Raw genomic sequence first — 27,640 nt, forward strand, 5'->3', positions numbered from 1 at the left:
ACCAAATGGAGGGCGAGGGAGAGCTTTGTAAGCGTCTCTGTGTGTGGAGTACAGGTGATCTAGAATTTTTTTCCCTCTGGTAGCACATTGAACATGTTGATAGAGATTTGGTAGAACTGATTTAAGTTTCCCTGCATTAAAGTCTGGATCAAAAGGCAACTGAACAGCTTCTACCCCCAAAGCCATAAGACTCTTAAATACTGTAGTTAACCAAATAGCTACCCGGACTATCTTTATTGACCCTTTTTGCACTAACTCTTTTGACTCTATGCACACACACACTGGACTCTACACACACACTCACACATACTTACACTGACACTCCAACACCCACACACACACTCACTCATACACACACTCACTCACACATAACACGTTCACACAGGCACACATTTGACAGACACCCTTTTTTTCTCTTTACTTTAAAACAGAGAAACTGAGGAAGGATCAACAACATTGTATTTACTCCACAATAATAACCGAATTGACAGAGTGAAAAGAAGGAAGCCTTTACAGAATAAAAATACTTGAAAACATGCATCCTGTTTGCAATAAGGAACTCAAGTAAAACTGCAGCCCGAACTTTCTGTCCTAAATACAAATCATTATGTTTGGGGCAAATCCAACAACACTTCACTGAGTACCACTCTTCATATTTTCAAGCATGGTGGTGGCTGTATCATGTTATGGGTATGCTTGTCATCAGAAAGGACTAAGGATTATTTTTTTTTTACGATAAAAAGTGTCTGCTTTCCAACAGACACTGGGAGACAAATTCACCTTTCAGCGGGACAATAACCTAAAACACAAGGTCAAATCTACACTGGAGTTACTTACCAAGAAGACAGTGAATGTTCCTGAGTGGCCAAGTTACAGTTTTGACTTAAATCCAGCTTGAAAATCTATGGCAAGACTTGATCATGGCTGTCTAGTAATGATCAACAACCAACTTAACAGAGCTTGACGAATTGTAAAAAGAATAATCTACGACTCCTCTCCAACACATGACAACATATCACACTAACCAAACAACAACAACAGCAACACATGACATGCTCTCTTTCTCGTGCTATTTTGTCTCAAAGGCATTTCTATACTTTCGTTTCTTTTCATATCAAAATTTCATCCTAACAAAAATTCTAAATACAAATGTTGCATGTACTGTATGGGAGGACTGCAACGAAATTTGAAGAACAAGACAATAAATAGTTAATTGATATCATGAATAATGGTAAAGTTGGAGTCATGATGAAAATTGCCAGCAGTTTCTCATTGTGTACATCATTTGTATAAAATTATATATTACAGATTGGTATAATGATTTTGTATCAATTATGTTGTACCAATGCACATGATTAGTATTAATTACATATTATAAGTAACATATTTTCCCCTGTTTTTTCGTTCACTCCAAGACAGTAACTTCAAACTAACCCCCCCCCCCCACACACACAAAATGGCTTGATGATGCTCTCAGTAGAGTACTTCCCATTGATGGCAGCTCTACCAGAAGGGATAAAAGTAAAAATAAAATAAAAAATGAAACAAAAACATTCATGAGTCTGTACCTCTACATATTGTCCTTTGAGCGATGACATCACATCAAGACTAGAGCGATGACATCATGAGAGTTATTACGAAACATCGGAATGTGTTTCATGACTAAATCCTGCTTGTCAAAAAAAAAACGTTTTTTTTCCTCTGACCCTCTTCTCTTTTCACACGGCAGGTCCAGGAATATCAGGGCACTTCATTGTTCGAGACGGACACTCATACCCATCCCCCTTAAATGAAATGACGGAAGACTGGACCAGGTGATTGGTTTCTATCACTGCTGAAGTTGTACTATACATGTATGTGATTCCTGTAACAAAGTGAGCCTATTCAGCAGCTCGGACACTGGCATACAATCAAACACTATCAAACAGTTATTCACACGCGGCTCTCCTAACGTCATATACCTGAGCTCTTGTCGATGCAATAAGCAATACATGGGCCGAACCAGTAGACAGGAGGAACATGTATTATAGAACACTAAGAGTGCAGTGAGGAGAAATGAACCTAAAAATGAACCTAAATCCTGTCTTGCATGTCATTTCTCAGAGACCGGTCAACCAGTCTTTTCCATATGTAACGGTGTAGGTTCCGTCCCTCTCTTCGCCCCAACCCGGGCTCGAACCAGGGACTCTTGCACACATCAACAACTGACACCCCACGAAGCATCGTTACCCATCGCGCCACAAAAGCCGCGGCCCTTTCAACGCAAGGGCCATCTCACATCGGTTACACATAGAGCCAGTCTTTTCCGTAGAGCCAGGCTCTTCCGTAGAGCCAGTCTCTTCCGTAGAGCCAGTCTCTTCCGTAGAGCCAGTCTCTTCCGTAGAGCCAGTCTCTTCCGTAGAGCCAGTCTCTTCCATAGACCCAGTGTCTTCCATAGACTGTTCTCTCTGCTACCACACGGCGAGCTGTAATGGAGCACCAAGTCTAGGTCCAAGAGGCTTCTAAACAGCTTCTACCCCCAAGCCATAAGACTCCTGAACATCTAGTCAAATAGCTACCCAGACTACTCGCATTGCTCCACTCCCTCCCCTCTCCACACCACTGCTACTCTCTGTTGTCATTTATGCATAATCACTTTAATTAACTCTACCTACATGTACATACTACCTCAACTAAACGGCACCCCCCTGTATATATTGTAATTTTTTACTGCTGCTCTTTAATCACTTGTTACTTTTATCTCTTATTCTTATCCGTCTTTTTTTAAACTGTACTGTCGGTTAGGGGCTCGTAAGTAAAGCATTTCACTCTAAGGTAAGAGTGAGGAGGTAGAGACCCCACTAGATGGGGTGTACCTGTTGTATTCGGCGCATGTGACTAATAAAATTGGATTTGATTTGATTTCCTCCTGTGCTATACAGCAGATACAACCTTCACGTAGGGGTGGCCATCTTGAATCAAGTCTTCTCCAGACAGAATGCAGGTGGATGTTCTATTTAAAAACTCTCCACCCATCAGGCATGAATGAAGAATTGTTATCGAAGTATTTTCTGTAAATGGTATATATATATATATATATATTTCCTCTTGTGTTCGATACACCCCATCTAGTGGTGTCTCTACCTCCTCACTCTTCGAATCATGTCTTTATTTATTCTGAGGAAATGTTCTCATGGTATACGTATAAGCAATAATGGATGTTTCTCTGTGCGCTTTTTGTATATCTTGTATATTTCGTATACAGTGAGGGAAAAAAATATTTGATCCCCTGCTGATTTTGTATGACAAAGAAATGATCAGTCTATAATTTTAATGGTAGGTTTATTTGAACAGTGAGAGACAGAATAACAGACAAAAAAAATCCTGAAAAACGCATGTCAAAAATGTTATAGAATGATTTGCATTTTAATGAGGGAAATAACTATTTGATCCCCTCTCAATCAGAAAGATTTCTCGTTCCCAGGTGTATTTTGAATTTTTGTAGCTCTAAAATGGCATTATGGATTTCCTGCATTGAGATCGGTTTATCCAAATTGGGATTTAGGCTCATCGTGCAACTTTGGTAACTTAAAATAGATTTTTTTTTTTTTTTTTAAGTCTTTCTCAGTAAAATACGTTTTTGATTTATACAACCGTTGGTAGAAATGAAATAGTGCTTTGTTAATTTCAACTGTTTTCAGTTAATACAATACCAGTAGTATTCTGTATGGAGGGGATATATGATTGCGTTATATTTTCAACTGGTTCAGTTTTTACGAAGCATGTGACTATTCCATAAAAAAAAAAAATGTATTCAAGGAGACTGTCTACTTTTCATCTGCTATCTGATCGACCTCGGTTCTGCTTGAGGACAACCTACCAAACGGCATCCTATTCCCTGTTCCATTCATTTTAAACTTTATCTCTCTCCCTTCTCCCACTATGTAGGGCAAAGGGTACCAATATGGTGCCACGCTGTGTGTGCAGCTACAGAGAAAAGACAGGAGGCAAAAAAAAAGTAGGAAACAGATTTTTGACTTTGTATGTGTAGGCTCGGCTTTCGGTCACCTGGAGCTGCCGGGAAAATGGCTCAAGACAACGCCCAAGGAATAGTCAGCCCTGTATCTCTCTGTTACAGTATCCAGAGGACTGACTATCTCTCTGTTACAGTATCCAGAGGACTGACAATCTCTCTGTTACAGTATCCAGAGGACTGACTATCTCTCTGTTACAGTATCCAGAGGACTGACTATCTCTCTGTTACAGTATCCAGAGGACTGACTATCTCTCTGTTACAGTATCCAGAGGACTGACTATCTCTCTGTTACAGTATCCAGAGGACTGACTATCTCTCTGTTACAGTATCCAGAGGACTGACTATCTCTCTGTTACAGTATCCAGAGGACTGACTATATCTCTGTTACAGTATCCAGAGGACTGACTATCTCTCTGTTACAGTATCCAGAGGACTGACTATCTCTCTGTTACAGTATCCAGAGGACTGACTATCTCTCTGTTACAGTATCCAGAGGACTGACTATATCTCTGTTACAGTATCCAGAGGACTGACTATCTCTCTGTTACAGTATCCAGAGGACTGACTATATCTCTGTTACAGTATCCAGAGGACTGACTATTGAATGTATCTCTGTTACAGTATCCAGAGGACTGACTATATCTCTGTTACGGTATCCAGAGGACTGACTATCTCTCTGTTACAGTATCCAGAGGACTGCCTATATCTCTGTTACAGTATCCAGAGGACTGACTATCTCTCTGTTACAGTATCCAGAGGACTGACTATCTCTCTGTTACAGTATCCAGAGGACTGACTATCTCTCTGTTACAGTATCCAGAGGACTGACTATCTATCTCTCTGTTACAGTATCCAGAGGACTGACTATATCTCTGTTCCAGTATCCAGAGGACTGACTATCTCTCTGTTACAGTATCCAGAGGACTGACTATATCTCTGTTACAGTATCCAGAGGACTGACTATCTCTCTGTTACAGTATCCAGAGGACTGACTATCTCTCTGTTACAGTATCCAGAGGACTGACTATCTCTCTGTTACAGTATCCAGAGGACTGACTATCTCTCTGTTACAGTATCCAGAGGACTGACTATTGAACGTGACAGAATAATACTATAATATCAATGTCTGGTATCTATCTGAAACTTGCCCCCTAAAGAGGATCTCCGAAGCTATCTATATGTATATATGATCTCTGTGGTAACTTGTATCTCTGTACAGCGTGAATTTTAAATTACTCTATTCAAAGGGGGTTTTGATTGTCCCCTCAGGAATTGTGTCTTATTTACATTGGTCTCATCCCCAATACAAGCCTTTAAATGCTGTGGCACCCTGTTAAGATTGGGCCTGGTGGTAAAGTTTACTGTAAACTCGATATCTTTTGATTGGTCAATGGCGGTTGGGTTTTTTGGGGTTAAGAAGGTTACACTTTCAGATGCTTTAAATAGAATCACGATCTGTTGATCTGTCTCTTATCCCGTATCCAGTCCATTGAGGAAGGTTGTATGGTCAATTCAAATTTCCTAGGCTTCTAGGCCTTTGTGGACATTTATTTTATTTCACCTTTATTTAACCAGGTAGGCAAGTTGAGAACAAGTTCTCATTTACAACTGCGACCTGGCCAAGATAAAGCACAGCAGTTCGACACATATAACAACACAGAGTTACACATGGAGTAAAACAAACATACAGTCAACAATACAGTAGAAAAATAAGTCTATATACAATGTGAGCAAATGAGGTGAGATAAGGGAGGTAAAGGCAATAAATAGGCCATGGTGGCAAAGTAAATACAATATAGCAAGTAAAACACTGGAATGGTAGATTTGACAGTAGATGAGTGTGCAAAGTAGAAATACTGGGGTGCAAAGGAGCAAAATAAATAAATAAATACAGTAGAGGAAGAGGTAGACATGCAGGTAGTAATAAAAACAGGTGTTTCTAGAGATGCCAGGAAGAGGATTACTCCCTCAGACACAGACAGAGCTCTGGGAGTCAGGAGAGCCAATCTAACGGCCACGTCCAGTTTACTTGGACCAATCAGATAGCAGCACAGTCCTACCTGGACAAACAAGCTGTCTAAAACCAGCTGGATGTGCTGGGGCTTTGGAATCAAACAAGCTTCAATACAAACAGCTCGACACACACACACACACACACACACACACACACACACACACACACACACACACACACACACACACACACACACACACACACACACACACACACACACACACACACACACACACACACACCTCATCAAATAGGCCTCAACACACACACACACACACACCTAATCAAACACACACACACACACACTCCTCATCAAACAGGCCTCAACACACACACACACACACCTCATCAAACAGGCCTCAACACACACACACACCTAATCAAACATGCCCCAATACACACACACACACACACACACACACACACACACACACACACACACACACACACAGACACACACAGACACACACACACACACACACACACACACACACACACAAATACTAAAATATCCACTGCAACATGGCATTTTCCAATCAACACAAGTTCTCAGCCGGTAGATTTAGGGCACGTCCCATGTTGGGGATAGTTAAGGTGCATCATGGACCTTACAGATTACTCTATTCTGAACCCGGATGCTCTGGGGTCCGTTCTCATTAAGATAAACAGAACCAGTCAAAAGTTTGGACACATCTACTTATTCAAGGGTTTTTATTTATATATATATATATTTTTTTTACTATTTTCTACATTGTAAAACATATTTTTGATGTCTTCACTATTATTCTACAATGTAGACAATAGTACAAATAAAGAAAAACCCTGGAATGAGTAGGTGTGTCCAAACTTTTGACTGGTACTGTACATACATTGATGTTTTAATCAGATTCTGTTTAATGAATGTACAGCTCTTAATTTGCACTACGTTAAGGGATGCTGGTTTGGAATTAGCTATGTGGAATTAGCTGTGTGGAATTAGCTATGTGGAATTAGCTATGTGGAATTAGCTGTGTGGAATTAGCTATGTGGAATTAGCTATGTGGAATTAGCTATGTGGAATTAGCTATGTGGAATTAGCTGTGTGGTTTTGGTGTTCCAGTGTTGTTGCCCTGCGGTAGTTAAACAAGGTTTCTTTACAGCATTACATTATAGCTCCAGTCCAGCTGTGACCAGACTCTACAGTAGACGATATTATAAAGAGTCTGCCTGGTGGTACACTACTGCACTTCTACTACACTACTGTACACTACTAGACTTCTACTACACTACTGCACTTCTACTGCACACTACTACACTTCTACTGCACACTACTGCACTTCTACTACACTACTGCACACTACTAGACTTCTACTACACTACTGCACACTACTAGACTTCTACTACACTACTGTACACTACTACACTTCTACTGCACACTACTGCATTTCTACTACACTACTGCACTTCTACTACACTACTGCACTTCTACTGCATTTCTACTGCACACTACTACACTTCTACTGCACACTACTACACAGCTACTGCACTTCTACTGCACACTACTGCACTTCTACTGCGCACTACTGCACTTCTACTGCACACTACACTTCTACTGCACACTACTACACTTCAACTGCACTTCTACTGCACACTACTGCACTTCTATTGCGCACTACTGCACTTCTACTGCACACTACACTTCTACTGCCCACTACTATACTGCTACTGCACTTCTACTGCACACTACTGCACTTCTATTGCGCACTACTGCACTTCTACTGCACACTACACTTCTACTGCACACTACTACACTGCTACTGCACTTCTACTGCAAAACACACTTCTAGGTGTTTCAGGAGGTTCAGTGGATTTCAGGTGTTTTAGGGGGTCCATTTTTTTCAGGTGTATCTTGTATCTTACCAGTATCTTGTTGGTGTAATATCTCAGTATGTAGTTGGTGTAATATCTCAGTATGTAGTTGGTGTAATATCTCAGTATCTCAGTGTGTAGTTGGTGTAATATCTCAGTATCTCAGTATGTAGTTGGTGTAATATCTGTGTGTAGTTGGTGTAATATCTCAGTATCTCAGTGTGTAGTTGGTGTAATATCTCAGTATGTAGTTGGTGTAATATCTCAGTATGTAGTTGGTGTAATATCTCAGTATGTAGTTGGTGTAATATCTCAGTATCTCAGTGTGTAGTTGGTGTAATATCTAAGTATGTAGTTGGTGTAATATCTCAGTATCTCAGTATGTATTTGGTGTAATATCTCAGTATCTCAGTATGTTAATGGTGTAATATCTCAGTATGTAGTTGGTGTAATATCTCAGTATCTCAGTATGTAGTTGGTGTAATATCTCAGTATCTCAGTATCTTGTTGGTGTAATATCTCAGTATGTAGTTGGTGTAATATCTCAGTGTGTAGTTGGTGTAATATCTCAGTATCTCAGTATGTAGTTGGTGTAATATCTCAGTATCTCAGTATGTTAATGGTGTAATATCTCAGTATGTAGTTGGTGTAATATCTCAGTATCTCAGTATGTAGTTGGTGTAATATCTCAGTATCTCAGTATGTTCATGGTGTAATATCTCAGTATGTATTTGGTGTAATATCTCAGTATCTCAGTATGTAGTTGGTGTAATATCTCAGTATCTCAGTGTGTAGTTGGTGTAATATCTCAGTATGTAGTTGGTGTAATATCTCAGTATCTCAGTATGTAGTTGGTGTAATATCTCAGTATCTCAGTATGTTCATGGTGTAATATCTCAGTATGTAGTTGGTGTAATATCTCAGTATCTCAGTATGTAGTTGGTGTAATATCTCAGTATCCTGTTAGCAGAGTATATAAGTGTGACAGGTTCTTACCAGTATCTTGGTGGTGTATGCGCTGTTGAGGGAGATGGCGTTGACAAGGATATCCAGAGACTTAACAGACAGAAGTCCAGGGTCTGGTATCTCCTTGTAGTGGACGTCCCCCACGTAGCACGCCACGGCCGTCATGCGGTTGGTGGTCAACGTGCCAGTCTTGTCGGAGCAGATGGTCGTAGCGTTACCCATCGTCTCACATGCATCCAGGTGGCGGACCAGGTTATTATCTTTCATCATTTTCTGAGGATGAAATATCAACCGTGTTGTTGGAGGCTTTAGCCTTGTTTCAATTCAATATATATATATATTTTTTTTAATTATCATCCCATCAGAGGCAATTAAGGAAGGCACAGACAGCAGTAGAAAGATAGTTTGCCGCGATATGTGTGCAACATGAAGCGCTATCATCTGCCAGAAGTAATTAGTCACAGAGATTGTACAGGTAGAAGTTTTTGTTAAATAGTTTTTAATGCTGCAACACGTTAGATAATAGTTTTTACTGCTGCAACACGTAGGACAATAGTTTTTAATGCTGCAACACGTAGGACAATAGTTTTTAATGCTGCAACACGTAGGATAATAGTTTTTAGTGCTGCAACACGTAGGACAATAGTTTTTAATGCTGCAACACGTTAGATAATAGTTTTTACTGCTGCAACACGTTAGATAATAGTTTTTAATGCTGCAACACGTAGGATAATAGTTTTTACTGCTGCAACACGTTAGATAATAGTTTTTAATGCTGCAACACGTAGGATAATAGTTTTTAGTGCTGCAACACGTAGGATAATAGTTTTTAATGCTGCAACACGTTAGATAATAGTTTTTCTGCTGCAACACGTAGGATAATAGTTTTTAGTGCTGCAACACGTAGGACAATAGTTTTTAATGCTGCAACACGTAGGACAATAGTTTTTAATGCTGCAACACGTTACATAATAGTTTTTAACGCTGCAACACGTTAGATAATAGTTTTTAATGCTGCAACACGTTAGATAATAGTTTTTAGTGCTGCAACACATTAGATAATAGTTTTTAGTGCTGCAACACGTTAGATAATAGTTTTTAATGCTGCAACACGTAGGATAATAGTTTTTAATGCTGCAACACGTAGGATAATAGTTTTTAATGCTGCAACACGTTAGATAATAGTTTTTAGTGCTGCAACACGTAGGATAATAGTTTTTAGTGCTGCAACACGTAGGATAATAGTTTTTAATGCTGCAACACATTACATAATAGTTTTTAACGCTGCAACACGTTAGATAATAGTTTTTAATGCTGCAACACGTAGGACAATAGTTTTTAATGCTGCAACACGTTAGATAATAGTTTTTACTGCTGCAACACGTTAGAAAATAGTTTTTAATGCTGCAACACGTAGGATAATAGTTTTTACTGCTGCAACACGTTAGATAATAGTTTTTAATGCTGCAACACGTAGGATAATAGTTTTTAGTGCTGCAACACGTAGGATAATAGTTTTTAATGATGCAACACGTTAGATAATAGTTTTTCTGCTGCAACACGTAGGATAATAGTTTTTAGTGCTGCAACACGTAGGACAATAGTTTTTAATGCTGCAACACGTAGGACAATAGTTTTTAATGCTGCAACAAGTTACATAATAGTTTTTAACGCTGCAACACGTTAGATAATAGTTTTTAATGCTGCAACACGTTAGATAATAGTTTTTAGTGCTGCAACACATTAGATAATAGTTTTTAGTGCTGCAACACGTTAGATAATAGTTTTTAATGCTGCAACACGTAGGATAATAGTTTTTAATGCTGCAACACGTAGGATAATAGTTTTTAATGCTGCAACACGTTAGATAATAGTTTTTAGTGCTGCAACACGTAGGATAATAGTTTTTAATGCTGCAACACGTAGGATAATAGTTTTTAGCGCTGCAACACGTTAGATAATAGTTTTTAGTGCTGCAACACGTTAGATAATAGTTTTTAATGCTGCAACACGTAGGATAATAGTTTTTAATGCTGCAACACGTAGGATAATAGTTTTTAATGCTGCAACACGTTAGATAATAGTTTTTAGTGCTGCAACACGTAGGAAATAGTTTTTAATGCTGCAACACGTTAGATAATAGTTTTTAATGCTGCAACACGTAGGATAATAGTTTTTAATGCTGCAACACGTTAGATAATAGTTTTTAGTGCTGCAACACGTAGGATAATAGTTTTTAATGCTGCAACACGTAGGATAATAGTTTTTAGTGCTGCAACACGTTAGATAATAGTTTTTAGTGCTGCAACACGTTAGATAATAGTTTTTAGTGCTGCAACGCGTAGGATAATAGTTTTTAATGTTGCAACACGTAGGATAATAGTTTTTAATGCTGCAACACGTTACATAATAGTTTTTAACGCTGCAACACGTTAGATAATAGTTTTTAATGCTGCAACACGTAGGATAATAGTTTTTAATGCTGCAACACGTAGGATAATAGTTTTTAATGCTGCAACACGTTAGATAATAGTTTTTAGTGCTGCAACACGTAGGATAATAGTTTTTAATGCTGCAACACGTAGGATAATAGTTTTTAGTGCTGCAACACGTTAGATAATAGTTTTTAGTGCTGCAACACGTTAGATAATAGTTTTTAGTGCTGCAACACGTAGGATAATAGTTTTTAGTGCTGCAACACGTAGGATAATAGTTTTTAATGCTGCAACACGTAGGACAATAGTTTTTAATGCTGCAACTCGTAGGATAATAGTTTTTAATGCTGCAACCCGTAGGACAATAGTTTTTAATGCTGCAACTCGTAGGATAATAGTTTTTAATGCTGCAACACGTAGGATAATAGTTTTTAGTGCTGCAACACGTAGGATAATAGTTTTTAATGCTGCAACACGTTAGATAATAGTTTTTAGTGCTGCAACACGTAGGACAATGGTTTTTAATGCTGCAACACATTAGATAATAGTTTTTACTGCTGCAACATGTAGGATAATAGTTTTTAGTGCTGCAACACGTAGGACAATAGTTTTTAATGCTGCAACACATTAGATAATAGTTTTTACTGCTGCAACATGTAGGATAATAGTTTTTAGTGCTGCAACACGTAGGACAATAGTTTTTAATGCTGCAACACATTAGATAATAGTTTTTAATGCTGCAACACGTTAGATAATAGTTTTTAGTGCTGCAACACGTAGGACAATAGTTTTTAATGCTGCAACACATTAGATAATAGTTTTTACTGCTGCAACATGTAGGATAATAGTTTTTAGTGCTGCAACACATAGGACAATAGTTTTTAATGCTGCAACTTGTAGGACAATAGTTTTTTATGCTGCAACACGTAGGATAATAGTTTTTAGTGCTGCAACACATTAGATCATAGTTTTTAGTGCTGCAACACGTAGGACACTAGTTTTTAATGCTGCAACACGTAGGACAATAGTTTTTAATGCTGCAACACGTAGGATAATAGTTTTTAATGCTGCAACACGTTAGATAATAGTTTTTAATGCTGCAACACATTAGATAATAGTTTTTAATGCTGCAACACGTAGGATAATAGTTTTTAATGCTGCAACACGTAGGATAATAGTTTTTAATGCTGCAACACGTAGGATAATAGTTTTTAATGCTGCAACACGTTAGATAATAGTTTTTAATGCTGCAACACGTAGGATAATAGTTTTTAATGCTGCAACACGTTAGATAATAGTTTTTAGTGCTGCAACACGTAGGATAATAGTTTTTAGTGCTGCAACACGTAGGATAATAGTTTTTAGTGCTGCAACACGTAGGATAATAGTTTTTAATGCTGCAACACGTTAGATAATAGTTTTTAGTGCTGCAACACGTAGGATAATAGTTTTTAGTGCTGCAACACGTAGGATAATAGTTTTTAATGCTGCAACACGTTAGATAATAGTTTTTAGTGCTGAAACACGTTAGATAATAGTTTTTAGTGCTGCAACACATTAGATAATAGTTTTTAATGCTGCAACACATTAGATAATAGTTTTTAGTGCTGAAACACGTTAGATAATAGTTTTTAACGCTGCAACACGTAGGATAATAGTTTTTAATGCTGCAACACATTAGATAATAGTTTTTAGTGTTGAAACACGTTAGATAATAGTTTTTAATGCTGCAACACGTAGGATAATAGTTTTTAGTGCTGCAACACGTAGGATAATAGTTTTTAATGCTGCAACACGTAGGACAATAGTTTTTAATGCTGCAACACGTAGGTTAATAGTTTTTAATGCTGCAACACGTAGGACAATAGTTTTTAATGCTGCAACACGTAGGATAATAGTTTTTAGTGCTGCAACACGTAGGATAATAGTTTTTAATGCTGCAACACGTTAGATAATAGTTTTTAGTGCTGCAACACGTAGGATAATAGTTTTTAGTGCTGCAACACGTAGGATAATAGTTTTTAATGCTGCAACACGTTACATAATAGTTTTTAACGCTGCAACACGTTAGATAATAGTTTTTAATGCTGCAACACGTAGGATAATAGTTTTTAATGCTGCAACACGTGGGATAATAGTTTTTAATGCTGCAACACGTTAGATAATAGTTTTTAGTGCTGCAACACGTAGGAAATAGTTTTTAATGCTGCAACACGTTAGATAATAGTTTTTAATGCTGCAACACGTAGGATAATAGTTTTTAATGCTGCAACACGTAGGATAATAGTTTTTAGTGCTGCAACACGTAGGATAATAGTTTTTAATGCTGCAACACGTAGGACAATAGTTTTTAACTCGTAGGATAATAGTTTTTAATGCTGCAACACGTAGGACAATAGTTTTTAATGCTGCAACTCGTAGGATAATAGTTTTTAATGCTGCAACACGTAGGATAATAGTTTTTAGTGCTGCAACACGGAGGATAATAGTTTTTAATGCTGCAACACGTTAGATAATAGTTTTTAGTGCTGCAACACGTAGGACAATGGTTTTTAATGCTGCAACACATTAGATAATAGTTTTTACTGCTGCAACATGTAGGATAATAGTTTTTAGTGCTGCAACACGTAGGACAATAGTTTTTAATGCTGCAACACATTAGATAATAGTTTTTACTGCTGCAACATGTAGGATAATAGTTTTTAGTGCTGCAACACGTAGGACAATAGTTTTTAATGCTGCAACACATTAGATAATAGTTTTTAATGCTGCAACACGTTAGATAATAGTTTTTAGTGCTGCAACACGTAGGACAATAGTTTTTAATGCTGCAACACATTAGATAATAGTTTTTACTGCTGCAACATGTAGGATAATAGTTTTTAGTGCTGCAACACATAGGACAATAGTTTTTAATGCTGCAACACGTAGGACAATAGTTTTTTATGCTGCAACACGTAGGATAATAGTTTTTAGTGCTGCAACACGTAGGATAATAGTTTTTAGTGCTGCAACACATTAGATAATAGTTTTTAGTGCTGCAACACGTAGGACAATAGTTTTTAATGCTGCAACACGTAGGATAATAGTTTTTAATGCTGCAACACGTTAGATAATAGTTTTTAATGCTGCAACACATTAGATAATAGTTTTTAATGCTGCAACACGTAGGATAACAGTTTTTAATGCTGCAACACGTAGGATAATAGTTTTTAATGCTGCAACACGTAGGATAATAGTTTTTAATGCTGCAACACATTAGATAATAGTTTTTAATGCTGCAACACGTAGGATAATAGTTTTTAATGCTGCAACACGTTAGATAATAGTTTTTAGTGCTGCAACACGTAGGATAATAGTTTTTAGTGCTGCAACACGTAGGATAATAGTTTTTAGTGCTGCAACACGTAGGATAATAGTTTTTAATGCTGCAACACGTTAGATAATAGTTTTTAGTGCTGCAACACGTAGGATAATAGTTTTTAGTGCTGCAACACGTAGGATAATAGTTTTTAATGCTGCAACACGTAGGACAATAGTTTTTAATGCTGCAACACGTAGGATAATAGTTTTTAGTGCTGCAACACGTAGGATAATAGTTTTTAATGCTGCAACACGTTAGATAATAGTTTTTAGTGCTGCAACACTTAGGACAATAGTTTTTAATGCTGCAACACATTAGATAATAGTTTTTACTGCTGCAACATGTAGGATAATAGTTTTTGTGCTGCAACACGTAGGAAAATAGTTCTTAATGCTGCAACACGTAGGACAATAGTTTTTTATGCTGCAACACGTAGGATAATAGTTTTTAGTGCTGCAACACGTAGGATAATAGTTTTTAGTGCTGCAACACATTAGATAATAGTTTTTAGTGCTGCAACACGTAGGACAATAGTTTTTAAAGCTGCAACACGTAGGACAATAGTTTTTAATGCTGCAACACGTAGGATAATAGTTTTTAATGCTGCAACACGTTAGATAATAGTTTTTAATGCTGCAACACATTAGATAATAGTTTTTAATGCTGCAACACGTAGGATAATAGTTTTTAATGCTGCAACACGTAGGATAATAGTTTTTAATGCTGAAACACGTAGGATAATAGTTTTTAATGCTGCAACACGTTAGATAATAGTTTTTAATGCTGCAACACGTAGGATAATAGTTTTTAATGCTGCAACACGTTAGATAATAGTTTTTAGTGCTGCAACACGTAGGATAATAGTTTTTAGTGCTGCAACACGTAGGATAATAGTTTTTAGTGCTGCAACACGTAGGATAATAGTTTTTAATGCTGCAACACGTTAGATAATAGTTTTTAGTGCTGCAACACGTAGGATAATAGTTTTTACTGCTGCAACACGTATGATAATAGTTTTTAATGCTGCAACACGTTAGATAATAGTTTTTAGTGCTGAAACACGTTAGATAATAGTTTTTAGTGCTGCAACACATTAGATAATAGTTTTTAATGCTGCAACGAATTAGATAATAGTTTTTAGTGCTGAAACACGTTAGATAATAGTTTTTAACGCTGCAACACGTAGGATAATAGTTTTTAATGCTGCAACACTTAGGATAATAGTTTTTAATGCTGCAACACGTAGGATAATAGTTTTTAATGTTGCAACACATTAGATAATAGTTTTTAGTGCTGAAACACGTTAGATAATAGTTTTTAATGCTGCAACACGTTAGATAATAGTTTTTAGTGCTGCAACACGTAGGATAATAGTTTTTAGTGCTGCAACACGTAGGATAATAGTTTTTTATGCTGCAACACGTAGGACAATAGTTTTTAGTGCTGCAACACGTAGGATAATAGTTTTTAATGCTGCAACACGTAGGACAATAGTTTTTAATGCTGCAACACGTAGGATAATAGTTTTTAATGCTGCAACACGTAGGACAATAGTTTTTAATGCTGCAACACGTAGGATAATAGTTTTTAGTGCTGCAACACGTAGGATAATAGTTTGTAATGCTGCAACACGTTAGATAATAGTTTTTAGTGCTGCAACACGTAGGACAATAGTTTTTAATGCTGCAACACATTAGATAATAGTTTTTACTGCTGCAACCTGTAGGATAATAGTTTTTAGTGCTGCAACATGTAGGAAAATAGTTCTTAATGCTGCAACACGTAGGACAATAGTTTTTATGCTGCAACACGTAGGATAATAGTTTTTAGTGCTGCAACACGTAGGATAATAGTTTTTAGTGCTGCAACACATTAGATAATAGTTTTTAGTGCTGCAACACGTAGGACAATTGTTTTTAATGCTGCAACACGTAGGACAATAGTTTTTAATGCTGCAACACGTAGGATAATAGTTTTTAATGCTGCAACACGTTAGATAATAGTTTTTAATGCTGCAACACATTAGATAATAGTTTTTAATGCTGCAACACGTAGGATAATAGTTTTTAATGCTGCAACACGTTAGATAATAGTTTTTAATGCTGCAACACATTAGATAATAGTTTTTAATGCTGCAACACGTAGGATAACAGTTTTTAATGCTGCAACACGTAGGATAATAGTTTTTAATGCTGCAACACGTAGGATAATAGTTTTTAATGCTGCAACACATTAGATAATAGTTTTTAATGCTGCAACACGTAGGATAATAGTTTTTAATGCTGCAACACGTTAGATAATAGTTTTTAGTGCTGCAACACGTAGGATAATAGTTTTTAGTGCTGCAACACGTAGGATAATAGTTTTTAGTGCTGCAACACGTAGGATAATAGTTTTTAATGCTGCAACACGTTAGATAATAGTTTTTAGTGCTGCAACACGTAGGATAATAGTTTTTAGTGCTGCAACACGTAGGATAATAGTTTTTAATGCTGCAACACGTAGGACAATAGTTTTTAATGCTGCAACACGTAGGATAATAGTTTTTAGTGCTGCAACACGTAGGATAATAGTTTTTAATGCTGCAACACGTTAGATAATAGTTTTTAGTGCTGCAACACTTAGGACAATAGTTTTTAATGCTGCAACACATTAGATAATAGTTTTTACTGCTGCAACATGTAGGATAATAGTTTTTAGTGCTGCAACACGTAGGAAAATAGTTCTTAATGCTGCAACACGTAGGACAATAGTTTTTTATGCTGCAACACGTAGGATAATAGTTTTTAGTGCTGCAACACGTAGGATAATAGTTTTTAGTGCTGCAACACATTAGATAATAGTTTTTAGTGCTGCAACACGTAGGACAATAGTTTTTAAAGCTGCAACACGTAGGACAATAGTTTTTAATGCTGCAACACGTAGGATAATAGTTTTTAATGCTGCAACACGTTAGATAATAGTTTTTAATGCTGCAACACATTAGATAATAGTTTTTAATGCTGCAACACGTAGGATAATAGTTTTTAATGCTGCAACACGTAGGATAATAGTTTTTAATGCTGAAACACGTAGGATAATAGTTTTTAATGCTGCAACACGTTAGATAATAGTTTTTAATGCTGCAACACGTAGGATAATAGTTTTTAATGCTGCAACACGTTAGATAATAGTTTTTAGTGCTGCAACACGTAGGATAATAGTTTTTTAGTGCTGCAACACGTAGGATAATAGTTTTTAGTGCTGCAACACGTAGGATAATAGTTTTTAATGCTGCAACACGTTAGATAATAGTTTTTAGTGCTGCAACACGTAGGATAATAGTTTTTACTGCTGCAACACGTATGATAATAGTTTTTAATGCTGCAACACGTTAGATAATAGTTTTTAGTGCTGAAACACGTTAGATAATAGTTTTTAGTGCTGCAACACATTAGATAATAGTTTTTAATGCTGCAACACATTAGATAATAGTTTTTAGTGCTGAAACACGTTAGATAATAGTTTTTAACGCTGCAACACGTAGGATAATAGTTTTTAATGCTGCAACACTTAGGATAATAGTTTTTAATGCTGCAACACGTAGGATAATAGTTTTTAATGTTGCAACACATTAGATAATAGTTTTTAGTGCTGAAACACGTTAGATAATAGTTTTTAATGCTGCAACACGTTAGATAATAGTTTTTAGTGCTGCAACACGTAGGATAATAGTTTTTAGTGCTGCAACACGTAGGATAATAGTTTTTATGCTGCAACACGTAGGACAATAGTTTTTAGTGCTGCAACACGTAGGATAATAGTTTTTAATGCTGCAACACGTAGGACAATAGTTTTTAATGCTGCAACACGTAGGATAATAGTTTTTAATGCTGCAACACGTAGGACAATAGTTTTTAATGCTGCAACACGTAGGATAATAGTTTTTAGTGCTGCAACACGTAGGATAATAGTTTGTAATGCTGCAACACGTTAGATAATAGTTTTTAGTGCTGCAACACGTAGGACAATAGTTTTTAATGCTGCAACACATTAGATAATAGTTTTTACTGCTGCAACCTGTAGGATAATAGTTTTTAGTGCTGCAACATGTAGGAAAATAGTTCTTAATGCTGCAACACGTAGGACAATAGTTTTTTATGCTGCAACACGTAGGATAATAGTTTTTAGTGCTGCAACACGTAGGATAATAGTTTTTAGTGCTGCAACACATTAGATAATAGTTTTTAGTGCTGCAACACGTAGGACAATTGTTTTTAATGCTGCAACACGTAGGACAATAGTTTTTAATGCTGCAACACGTAGGATAATAGTTTTTAATGCTGCAACACGTTAGATAATAGTTTTTAATGCTGCAACACATTAGATAATAGTTTTTAATGCTGCAACACGTAGGATAATAGTTTTTAATGCTGCAACACGTAGGATAATAGTTTTTAATGCTGCAACACGTAGGATAATAGTTTTTAATGCTGCAACACGTTAGATAATAGTTTTTAATGCTGCAACATGTAGGATAATAGTTTTTAATGCTGCAACACGTTAGATAATAGTTTTTAGTGCTGCAACACGTAGGATAATAGTTTTTAATGCTGCAACACGTTAGATAATAGTTTTTAGTGCTGCAACACGTTAGATAATAGTTTTTAGTGCTGCAACACGTAGGATAATAGTTTTTAGTGCTGCAACACTTAGGATAATAGTTTTTAGTGCTGCAACACGTAGGATAATAATTTTTAATGCTGCAACACGTTAGATAATAGTTTTTAGTGCTGCAACACGTAGGATAATAGTTTTTAGTGCTGCAACACGTAGGATAATAGTTTTTAATGCTGCAACACGTTAGATAATAGTTTTTAGTGCTGAAACACGTTAGATAATAGTTTTTAGTGCTGCAACACATTAGATAATAGTTTTTAATGCTGCAACACATTAGATAATAGTTTTTAGTGCTGAAACACGTTAGATAATAGTTTTTAACGCTGCAACACGTAGGATAATAGTTTTTAATGCTGCAACACGTAGGATAATAGTTTTTAATGCTGCAACACGTTAGATAATAGTTTTTAGTGCTGAAACACGTTAGATAATAGTTTTTAGTGCTGCAACACGTAGGATAATAGTTTTTAGTGCTGCAACACGTAGGATAATAGTTTTTAGTGCTGCAACACGTAGGATAATAGTTTTTAATGCTGCAACACGTTAGATAATAGTTTTTAGTGCTGCAACACGTAGGATAATAGTTTTTAGTGCTGCAACACGTAGGATAATAGTTTTTAATGCTGCAACACGTTAGATAATAGTTTTTAGTGCTGAAACACGTTAGATAATAGTTTTTAGTGCTGCAACACATTAGATAATAGTTTTTAATGCTGCAACACATTAGATAATAGTTTTTAGTGCTGAAACACGTTAGATAATAGTTTTTAACGCTGCAACACGTAGGATAATAGTTTTTAATGCTGCAACACTTAGGATAATAGTTTTTAATGCTGCAACACGTAGGATAATAGTTTTTAATGCTGCAACACATTAGATAATAGTTTTTAGTGTTGAAACACGTTAGATAATAGTTTTTAATGCTGCAACACGTAGGATAATAGTTTTTAGTGCTGCAACACGTAGGATAATAGTTTTTAATGCTGCAACACGTAGGACAATAGTTTTTAATGCTGCAACACGTAGGTTAATAGTTTTTAATGCTGCAACACGTAGGACAATAGTTTTTAATGCTGCAACACGTAGGATAATAGTTTTTAGTGCTGCAACACGTAGGATAATAGTTTTTAATGCTGCAACACGTTAGATAATAGTTTTTAGTGCTGCAACACGTAGGATAATAGTTTTTAGTGCTGCAACACGTAGGATAATAGTTTTTAATGCTGCAACACGTTACATAATAGTTTTTAACGCTGCAACACGTTAGATAATAGTTTTTAATGCTGCAACACGTAGGATAATAGTTTTTAATGCTGCAACACGTGGGATAATAGTTTTTAATGCTGCAACACGTTAGATAATAGTTTTTAGTGCTGCAACACGTAGGAAATAGTTTTTAATGCTGCAACACGTTAGATAATAGTTTTTAATGCTGCAACACGTAGGATAATAGTTTTTAATGCTGCAACACGTAGGATAATAGTTTTTAGTGCTGCAACACGTAGGATAATAGTTTTTAATGCTGCAACACGTAGGACAATAGTTTTTAACTCGTAGGATAATAGTTTTTAATGCTGCAACACGTAGGACAATAGTTTTTAATGCTGCAACTCGTAGGATAATAGTTTTTAATGCTGCAACACGTAGGATAATAGTTTTTAGTGCTGCAACACGGAGGATAATAGTTTTTAATGCTGCAACACGTTAGATAATAGTTTTTAGTGCTGCAACACGTAGGACAATGGTTTTTAATGCTGCAACACATTAGATAATAGTTTTTACTGCTGCAACATGTAGGATAATAGTTTTTAGTGCTGCAACACGTAGGACAATAGTTTTTAATGCTGCAACACATTAGATAATAGTTTTTACTGCTGCAACATGTAGGATAATAGTTTTTAGTGCTGCAACACGTAGGACAATAGTTTTTAATGCTGCAACACATTAGATAATAGTTTTTAATGCTGCAACACGTTAGATAATAGTTTTTAGTGCTGCAACACGTAGGACAATAGTTTTTAATGCTGCAACACATTAGATAATAGTTTTTACTGCTGCAACATGTAGGATAATAGTTTTTAGTGCTGCAACACATAGGACAATAGTTTTTAATGCTGCAACACGTAGGACAATAGTTTTTTATGCTGCAACACGTAGGATAATAGTTTTTAGTGCTGCAACACGTAGGATAATAGTTTTTAGTGCTGCAACACATTAGATAATAGTTTTTAGTGCTGCAACACGTAGGACAATAGTTTTTAATGCTGCAACACGTAGGATAATAGTTTTTAATGCTGCAACACGTTAGATAATAGTTTTTAATGCTGCAACACATTAGATAATAGTTTTTAATGCTGCAACACGTAGGATAACAGTTTTTAATGCTGCAACACGTAGGATAATAGTTTTTAATGCTGCAACACGTAGGATAATAGTTTTTAATGCTGCAACACATTAGATAATAGTTTTTAATGCTGCAACACGTAGGATAATAGTTTTTAATGCTGCAACACGTTAGATAATAGTTTTTAGTGCTGCAACACGTAGGATAATAGTTTTTAGTGCTGCAACACGTAGGATAATAGTTTTTAGTGCTGCAACACGTAGGATAATAGTTTTTAATGCTGCAACACGTTAGATAATAGTTTTTAGTGCTGCAACACGTAGGATAATAGTTTTTAGTGCTGCAACACGTAGGATAATAGTTTTTAATGCTGCAACACGTAGGACAATAGTTTTTAATGCTGCAACACGTAGGATAATAGTTTTTAGTGCTGCAACACGTAGGATAATAGTTTTTAATGCTGCAACACGTTAGATAATAGTTTTTAGTGCTGCAACACTTAGGACAATAGTTTTTAATGCTGCAACACATTAGATAATAGTTTTTACTGCTGCAACATGTAGGATAATAGTTTTTGTGCTGCAACACGTAGGAAAATAGTTCTTAATGCTGCAACACGTAGGACAATAGTTTTTTATGCTGCAACACGTAGGATAATAGTTTTTAGTGCTGCAACACGTAGGATAATAGTTTTTAGTGCTGCAACACATTAGATAATAGTTTTTAGTGCTGCAACACGTAGGACAATAGTTTTTAAAGCTGCAACACGTAGGACAATAGTTTTTAATGCTGCAACACGTAGGATAATAGTTTTTAATGCTGCAACACGTTAGATAATAGTTTTTAATGCTGCAACACATTAGATAATAGTTTTTAATGCTGCAACACGTAGGATAATAGTTTTTAATGCTGCAACACGTAGGATAATAGTTTTTAATGCTGAAACACGTAGGATAATAGTTTTTAATGCTGCAACACGTTAGATAATAGTTTTTAATGCTGCAACACGTAGGATAATAGTTTTTAATGCTGCAACACGTTAGATAATAGTTTTTAGTGCTGCAACACGTAGGATAATAGTTTTTAGTGCTGCAACACGTAGGATAATAGTTTTTAGTGCTGCAACACGTAGGATAATAGTTTTTAATGCTGCAACACGTTAGATAATAGTTTTTAGTGCTGCAACACGTAGGATAATAGTTTTTACTGCTGCAACACGTATGATAATAGTTTTTAATGCTGCAACACGTTAGATAATAGTTTTTAGTGCTGAAACACGTTAGATAATAGTTTTTAGTGCTGCAACACATTAGATAATAGTTTTTAATGCTGCAACGAATTAGATAATAGTTTTTAGTGCTGAAACACGTTAGATAATAGTTTTTAACGCTGCAACACGTAGGATAATAGTTTTTAATGCTGCAACACTTAGGATAATAGTTTTTAATGCTGCAACACGTAGGATAATAGTTTTTAATGTTGCAACACATTAGATAATAGTTTTTAGTGCTGAAACACGTTAGATAATAGTTTTTAATGCTGCAACACGTTAGATAATAGTTTTTAGTGCTGCAACACGTAGGATAATAGTTTTTAGTGCTGCAACACGTAGGATAATAGTTTTTTATGCTGCAACACGTAGGACAATAGTTTTTAGTGCTGCAACACGTAGGATAATAGTTTTTAATGCTGCAACACGTAGGACAATAGTTTTTAATGCTGCAACACGTAGGATAATAGTTTTTAATGCTGCAACACGTAGGACAATAGTTTTTAATGCTGCAACACGTAGGATAATAGTTTTTAGTGCTGCAACACGTAGGATAATAGTTTGTAATGCTGCAACACGTTAGATAATAGTTTTTAGTGCTGCAACACGTAGGACAATAGTTTTTAATGCTGCAACACATTAGATAATAGTTTTTACTGCTGCAACCTGTAGGATAATAGTTTTTAGTGCTGCAACATGTAGGAAAATAGTTCTTAATGCTGCAACACGTAGGACAATAGTTTTTTATGCTGCAACACGTAGGATAATAGTTTTTAGTGCTGCAACACGTAGGATAATAGTTTTTAGTGCTGCAACACATTAGATAATAGTTTTTAGTGCTGCAACACGTAGGACAATTGTTTTTAATGCTGCAACACGTAGGACAATAGTTTTTAATGCTGCAACACGTAGGATAATAGTTTTTAATGCTGCAACACGTTAGATAATAGTTTTTAATGCTGCAACACATTAGATAATAGTTTTTAATGCTGCAACACGTAGGATAATAGTTTTTAATGCTGCAACACGTTAGATAATAGTTTTTAATGCTGCAACACATTAGATAATAGTTTTTAATGCTGCAACACGTAGGATAACAGTTTTTAATGCTGCAACACGTAGGATAATAGTTTTTAATGCTGCAACACGTAGGATAATAGTTTTTAATGCTGCAACACATTAGATAATAGTTTTTAATGCTGCAACACGTAGGATAATAGTTTTTAATGCTGCAACACGTTAGATAATAGTTTTTAGTGCTGCAACACGTAGGATAATAGTTTTTAGTGCTGCAACACGTAGGATAATAGTTTTTAGTGCTGCAACACGTAGGATAATAGTTTTTAATGCTGCAACACGTTAGATAATAGTTTTTAGTGCTGCAACACGTAGGATAATAGTTTTTAGTGCTGCAACACGTAGGATAATAGTTTTTAATGCTGCAACACGTAGGACAATAGTTTTTAATGCTGCAACACGTAGGATAATAGTTTTTAGTGCTGCAACACGTAGGATAATAGTTTTTAATGCTGCAACACGTTAGATAATAGTTTTTAGTGCTGCAACACTTAGGACAATAGTTTTTAATGCTGCAACACATTAGATAATAGTTTTTACTGCTGCAACATGTAGGATAATAGTTTTTAGTGCTGCAACACGTAGGAAAATAGTTCTTAATGCTGCAACACGTAGGACAATAGTTTTTTATGCTGCAACACGTAGGATAATAGTTTTTAGTGCTGCAACACGTAGGATAATAGTTTTTAGTGCTGCAACACATTAGATAATAGTTTTTAGTGCTGCAACACGTAGGACAATAGTTTTTAAAGCTGCAACACGTAGGACAATAGTTTTTAATGCTGCAACACGTAGGATAATAGTTTTTAATGCTGCAACACGTTAGATAATAGTTTTTAATGCTGCAACACATTAGATAATAGTTTTTAATGCTGCAACACGTAGGATAATAGTTTTTAATGCTGCAACACGTAGGATAATAGTTTTTAATGCTGAAACACGTAGGATAATAGTTTTTAATGCTGCAACACGTTAGATAATAGTTTTTAATGCTGCAACACGTAGGATAATAGTTTTTAATGCTGCAACACGTTAGATAATAGTTTTTAGTGCTGCAACACGTAGGATAATAGTTTTTAGTGCTGCAACACGTAGGATAATAGTTTTTAGTGCTGCAACACGTAGGATAATAGTTTTTAATGCTGCAACACGTTAGATAATAGTTTTTAGTGCTGCAACACGTAGGATAATAGTTTTTACTGCTGCAACACGTATGATAATAGTTTTTAATGCTGCAACACGTTAGATAATAGTTTTTAGTGCTGAAACACGTTAGATAATAGTTTTTAGTGCTGCAACACATTAGATAATAGTTTTTAATGCTGCAACACATTAGATAATAGTTTTTAGTGCTGAAACACGTTAGATAATAGTTTTTAACGCTGCAACACGTAGGATAATAGTTTTTAATGCTGCAACACTTAGGATAATAGTTTTTAATGCTGCAACACGTAGGATAATAGTTTTTAATGTTGCAACACATTAGATAATAGTTTTTAGTGCTGAAACACGTTAGATAATAGTTTTTAATGCTGCAACACGTTAGATAATAGTTTTTAGTGCTGCAACACGTAGGATAATAGTTTTTAGTGCTGCAACACGTAGGATAATAGTTTTTTATGCTGCAACACGTAGGACAATAGTTTTTAGTGCTGCAACACGTAGGATAATAGTTTTTAATGCTGCAACACGTAGGACAATAGTTTTTAATGCTGCAACACGTAGGATAATAGTTTTTAATGCTGCAACACGTAGGACAATAGTTTTTAATGCTGCAACACGTAGGATAATAGTTTTTAGTGCTGCAACACGTAGGATAATAGTTTGTAATGCTGCAACACGTTAGATAATAGTTTTTAGTGCTGCAACACGTAGGACAATAGTTTTTAATGCTGCAACACATTAGATAATAGTTTTTACTGCTGCAACCTGTAGGATAATAGTTTTTAGTGCTGCAACATGTAGGAAAATAGTTCTTAATGCTGCAACACGTAGGACAATAGTTTTTTATGCTGCAACACGTAGGATAATAGTTTTTAGTGCTGCAACACGTAGGATAATAGTTTTTAGTGCTGCAACACATTAGATAATAGTTTTTAGTGCTGCAACACGTAGGACAATTGTTTTTAATGCTGCAACACGTAGGACAATAGTTTTTAATGCTGCAACACGTAGGATAATAGTTTTTAATGCTGCAACACGTTAGATAATAGTTTTTAATGCTGCAACACATTAGATAATAGTTTTTAATGCTGCAACACGTAGGATAATAGTTTTTAATGCTGCAACACGTAGGATAATAGTTTTTAATGCTGCAACACGTAGGATAATAGTTTTTAATGCTGCAACACGTTAGATAATAGTTTTTAATGCTGCAACATGTAGGATAATAGTTTTTAATGCTGCAACACGTTAGATAATAGTTTTTAGTGCTGCAACACGTAGGATAATAGTTTTTAATGCTGCAACACGTTAGATAATAGTTTTTAGTGCTGCAACACGTTAGATAATAGTTTTTAGTGCTGCAACACGTAGGATAATAGTTTTTAGTGCTGCAACACTTAGGATAATAGTTTTTAGTGCTGCAACACGTAGGATAATAATTTTTAATGCTGCAACACGTTAGATAATAGTTTTTAGTGCTGCAACACGTAGGATAATAGTTTTTAGTGCTGCAACACGTAGGATAATAGTTTTTAATGCTGCAACACGTTAGATAATAGTTTTTAGTGCTGAAACACGTTAGATAATAGTTTTTAGTGCTGCAACACATTAGATAATAGTTTTTAATGCTGCAACACATTAGATAATAGTTTTTAGTGCTGAAACACGTTAGATAATAGTTTTTAACGCTGCAACACGTAGGATAATAGTTTTTAATGCTGCAACACTTAGGATAATAGTTTTTAATGCTGCAACACGTAGGATAATAGTTTTTAATGCTGCAACACATTAGATAATAGTTTTTAGTGCTGCAACACGTAGGACAATAGTTTTTAATGCTGCAACACGTAGGACAATACTTTTTAATGCTGCAACACGTAGGATAATAGTTTTTAATGCTGCAACACGTTAGATAATAGTTTTTAATGCTGCAACACATTAGATAATAGTTTTTAATGCTGCAACACGTAGGATAATAGTTTTTAATGCTGCAACACGTAGGATAATAGTTTTTAATGCTGCAACACGTTAGATAATAGTTTTTAATGCTGCAACACGTAGGATAATAGTTTTTAATGCTGCAACACGTTAGATAATAGTTTTTAGTGCTGCAACACGTAGGATAATAGTTTTTAGTGCTGCAACACGTAGGATAGTAGTTTTTAGTGCTGCAACACGTAGGATAATAGTTTTTAATGCTGCAACACGTTAGATAATAGTTTTTAGTGCTGCAACACGTAGGATAATAGTTTTTAGTGCTGCAACACTTAGGATAATAGTTTTTAGTGCTGCAACACGTAGGATAATAGTTTTTAATGCTGCAACACGTTAGATAATAGTTTTTAGTGCTGCAACACGTAGGATAATAGTTTTTAGTGCTGCAACACGTAGGATAATAGTTTTTAATGCTGCAACACGTTAGATAATAGTTTTTAGTGCTGAAACACGTTAGATAATAGTTTTTAATGCTGCAACACGTTAGAT

At 35.7% G+C, this 27,640-nt stretch overlaps 1 protein-coding gene across 10 annotated transcripts in view; it reads right to left on the reverse strand.

Annotated features, from left to right (window-relative positions):
* Positions 1-27,640, reverse strand: part of atp2b2 (ATPase plasma membrane Ca2+ transporting 2) — a 212,181-nt gene that overhangs the window by 68,011 nt on the left and 116,530 nt on the right. For all 10 annotated transcript variants that reach the window (XM_045705378.1, XM_045705371.1, XM_045705370.1 and 7 more), the window contains one exon: positions 8,874-9,116. In XM_045705378.1, coding sequence (XP_045561334.1) covers positions 8,874-9,116 — 243 coding nt within the window. The remainder of the gene's footprint in view (positions 1-8,873; positions 9,117-27,640) is intronic.

This window comes from Salmo salar, chromosome ssa22 (genome assembly GCF_905237065.1).
Source record: "Salmo salar chromosome ssa22, Ssal_v3.1, whole genome shotgun sequence".
NCBI classification, from domain to species: domain Eukaryota; kingdom Metazoa; phylum Chordata; class Actinopteri; order Salmoniformes; family Salmonidae; genus Salmo; species Salmo salar.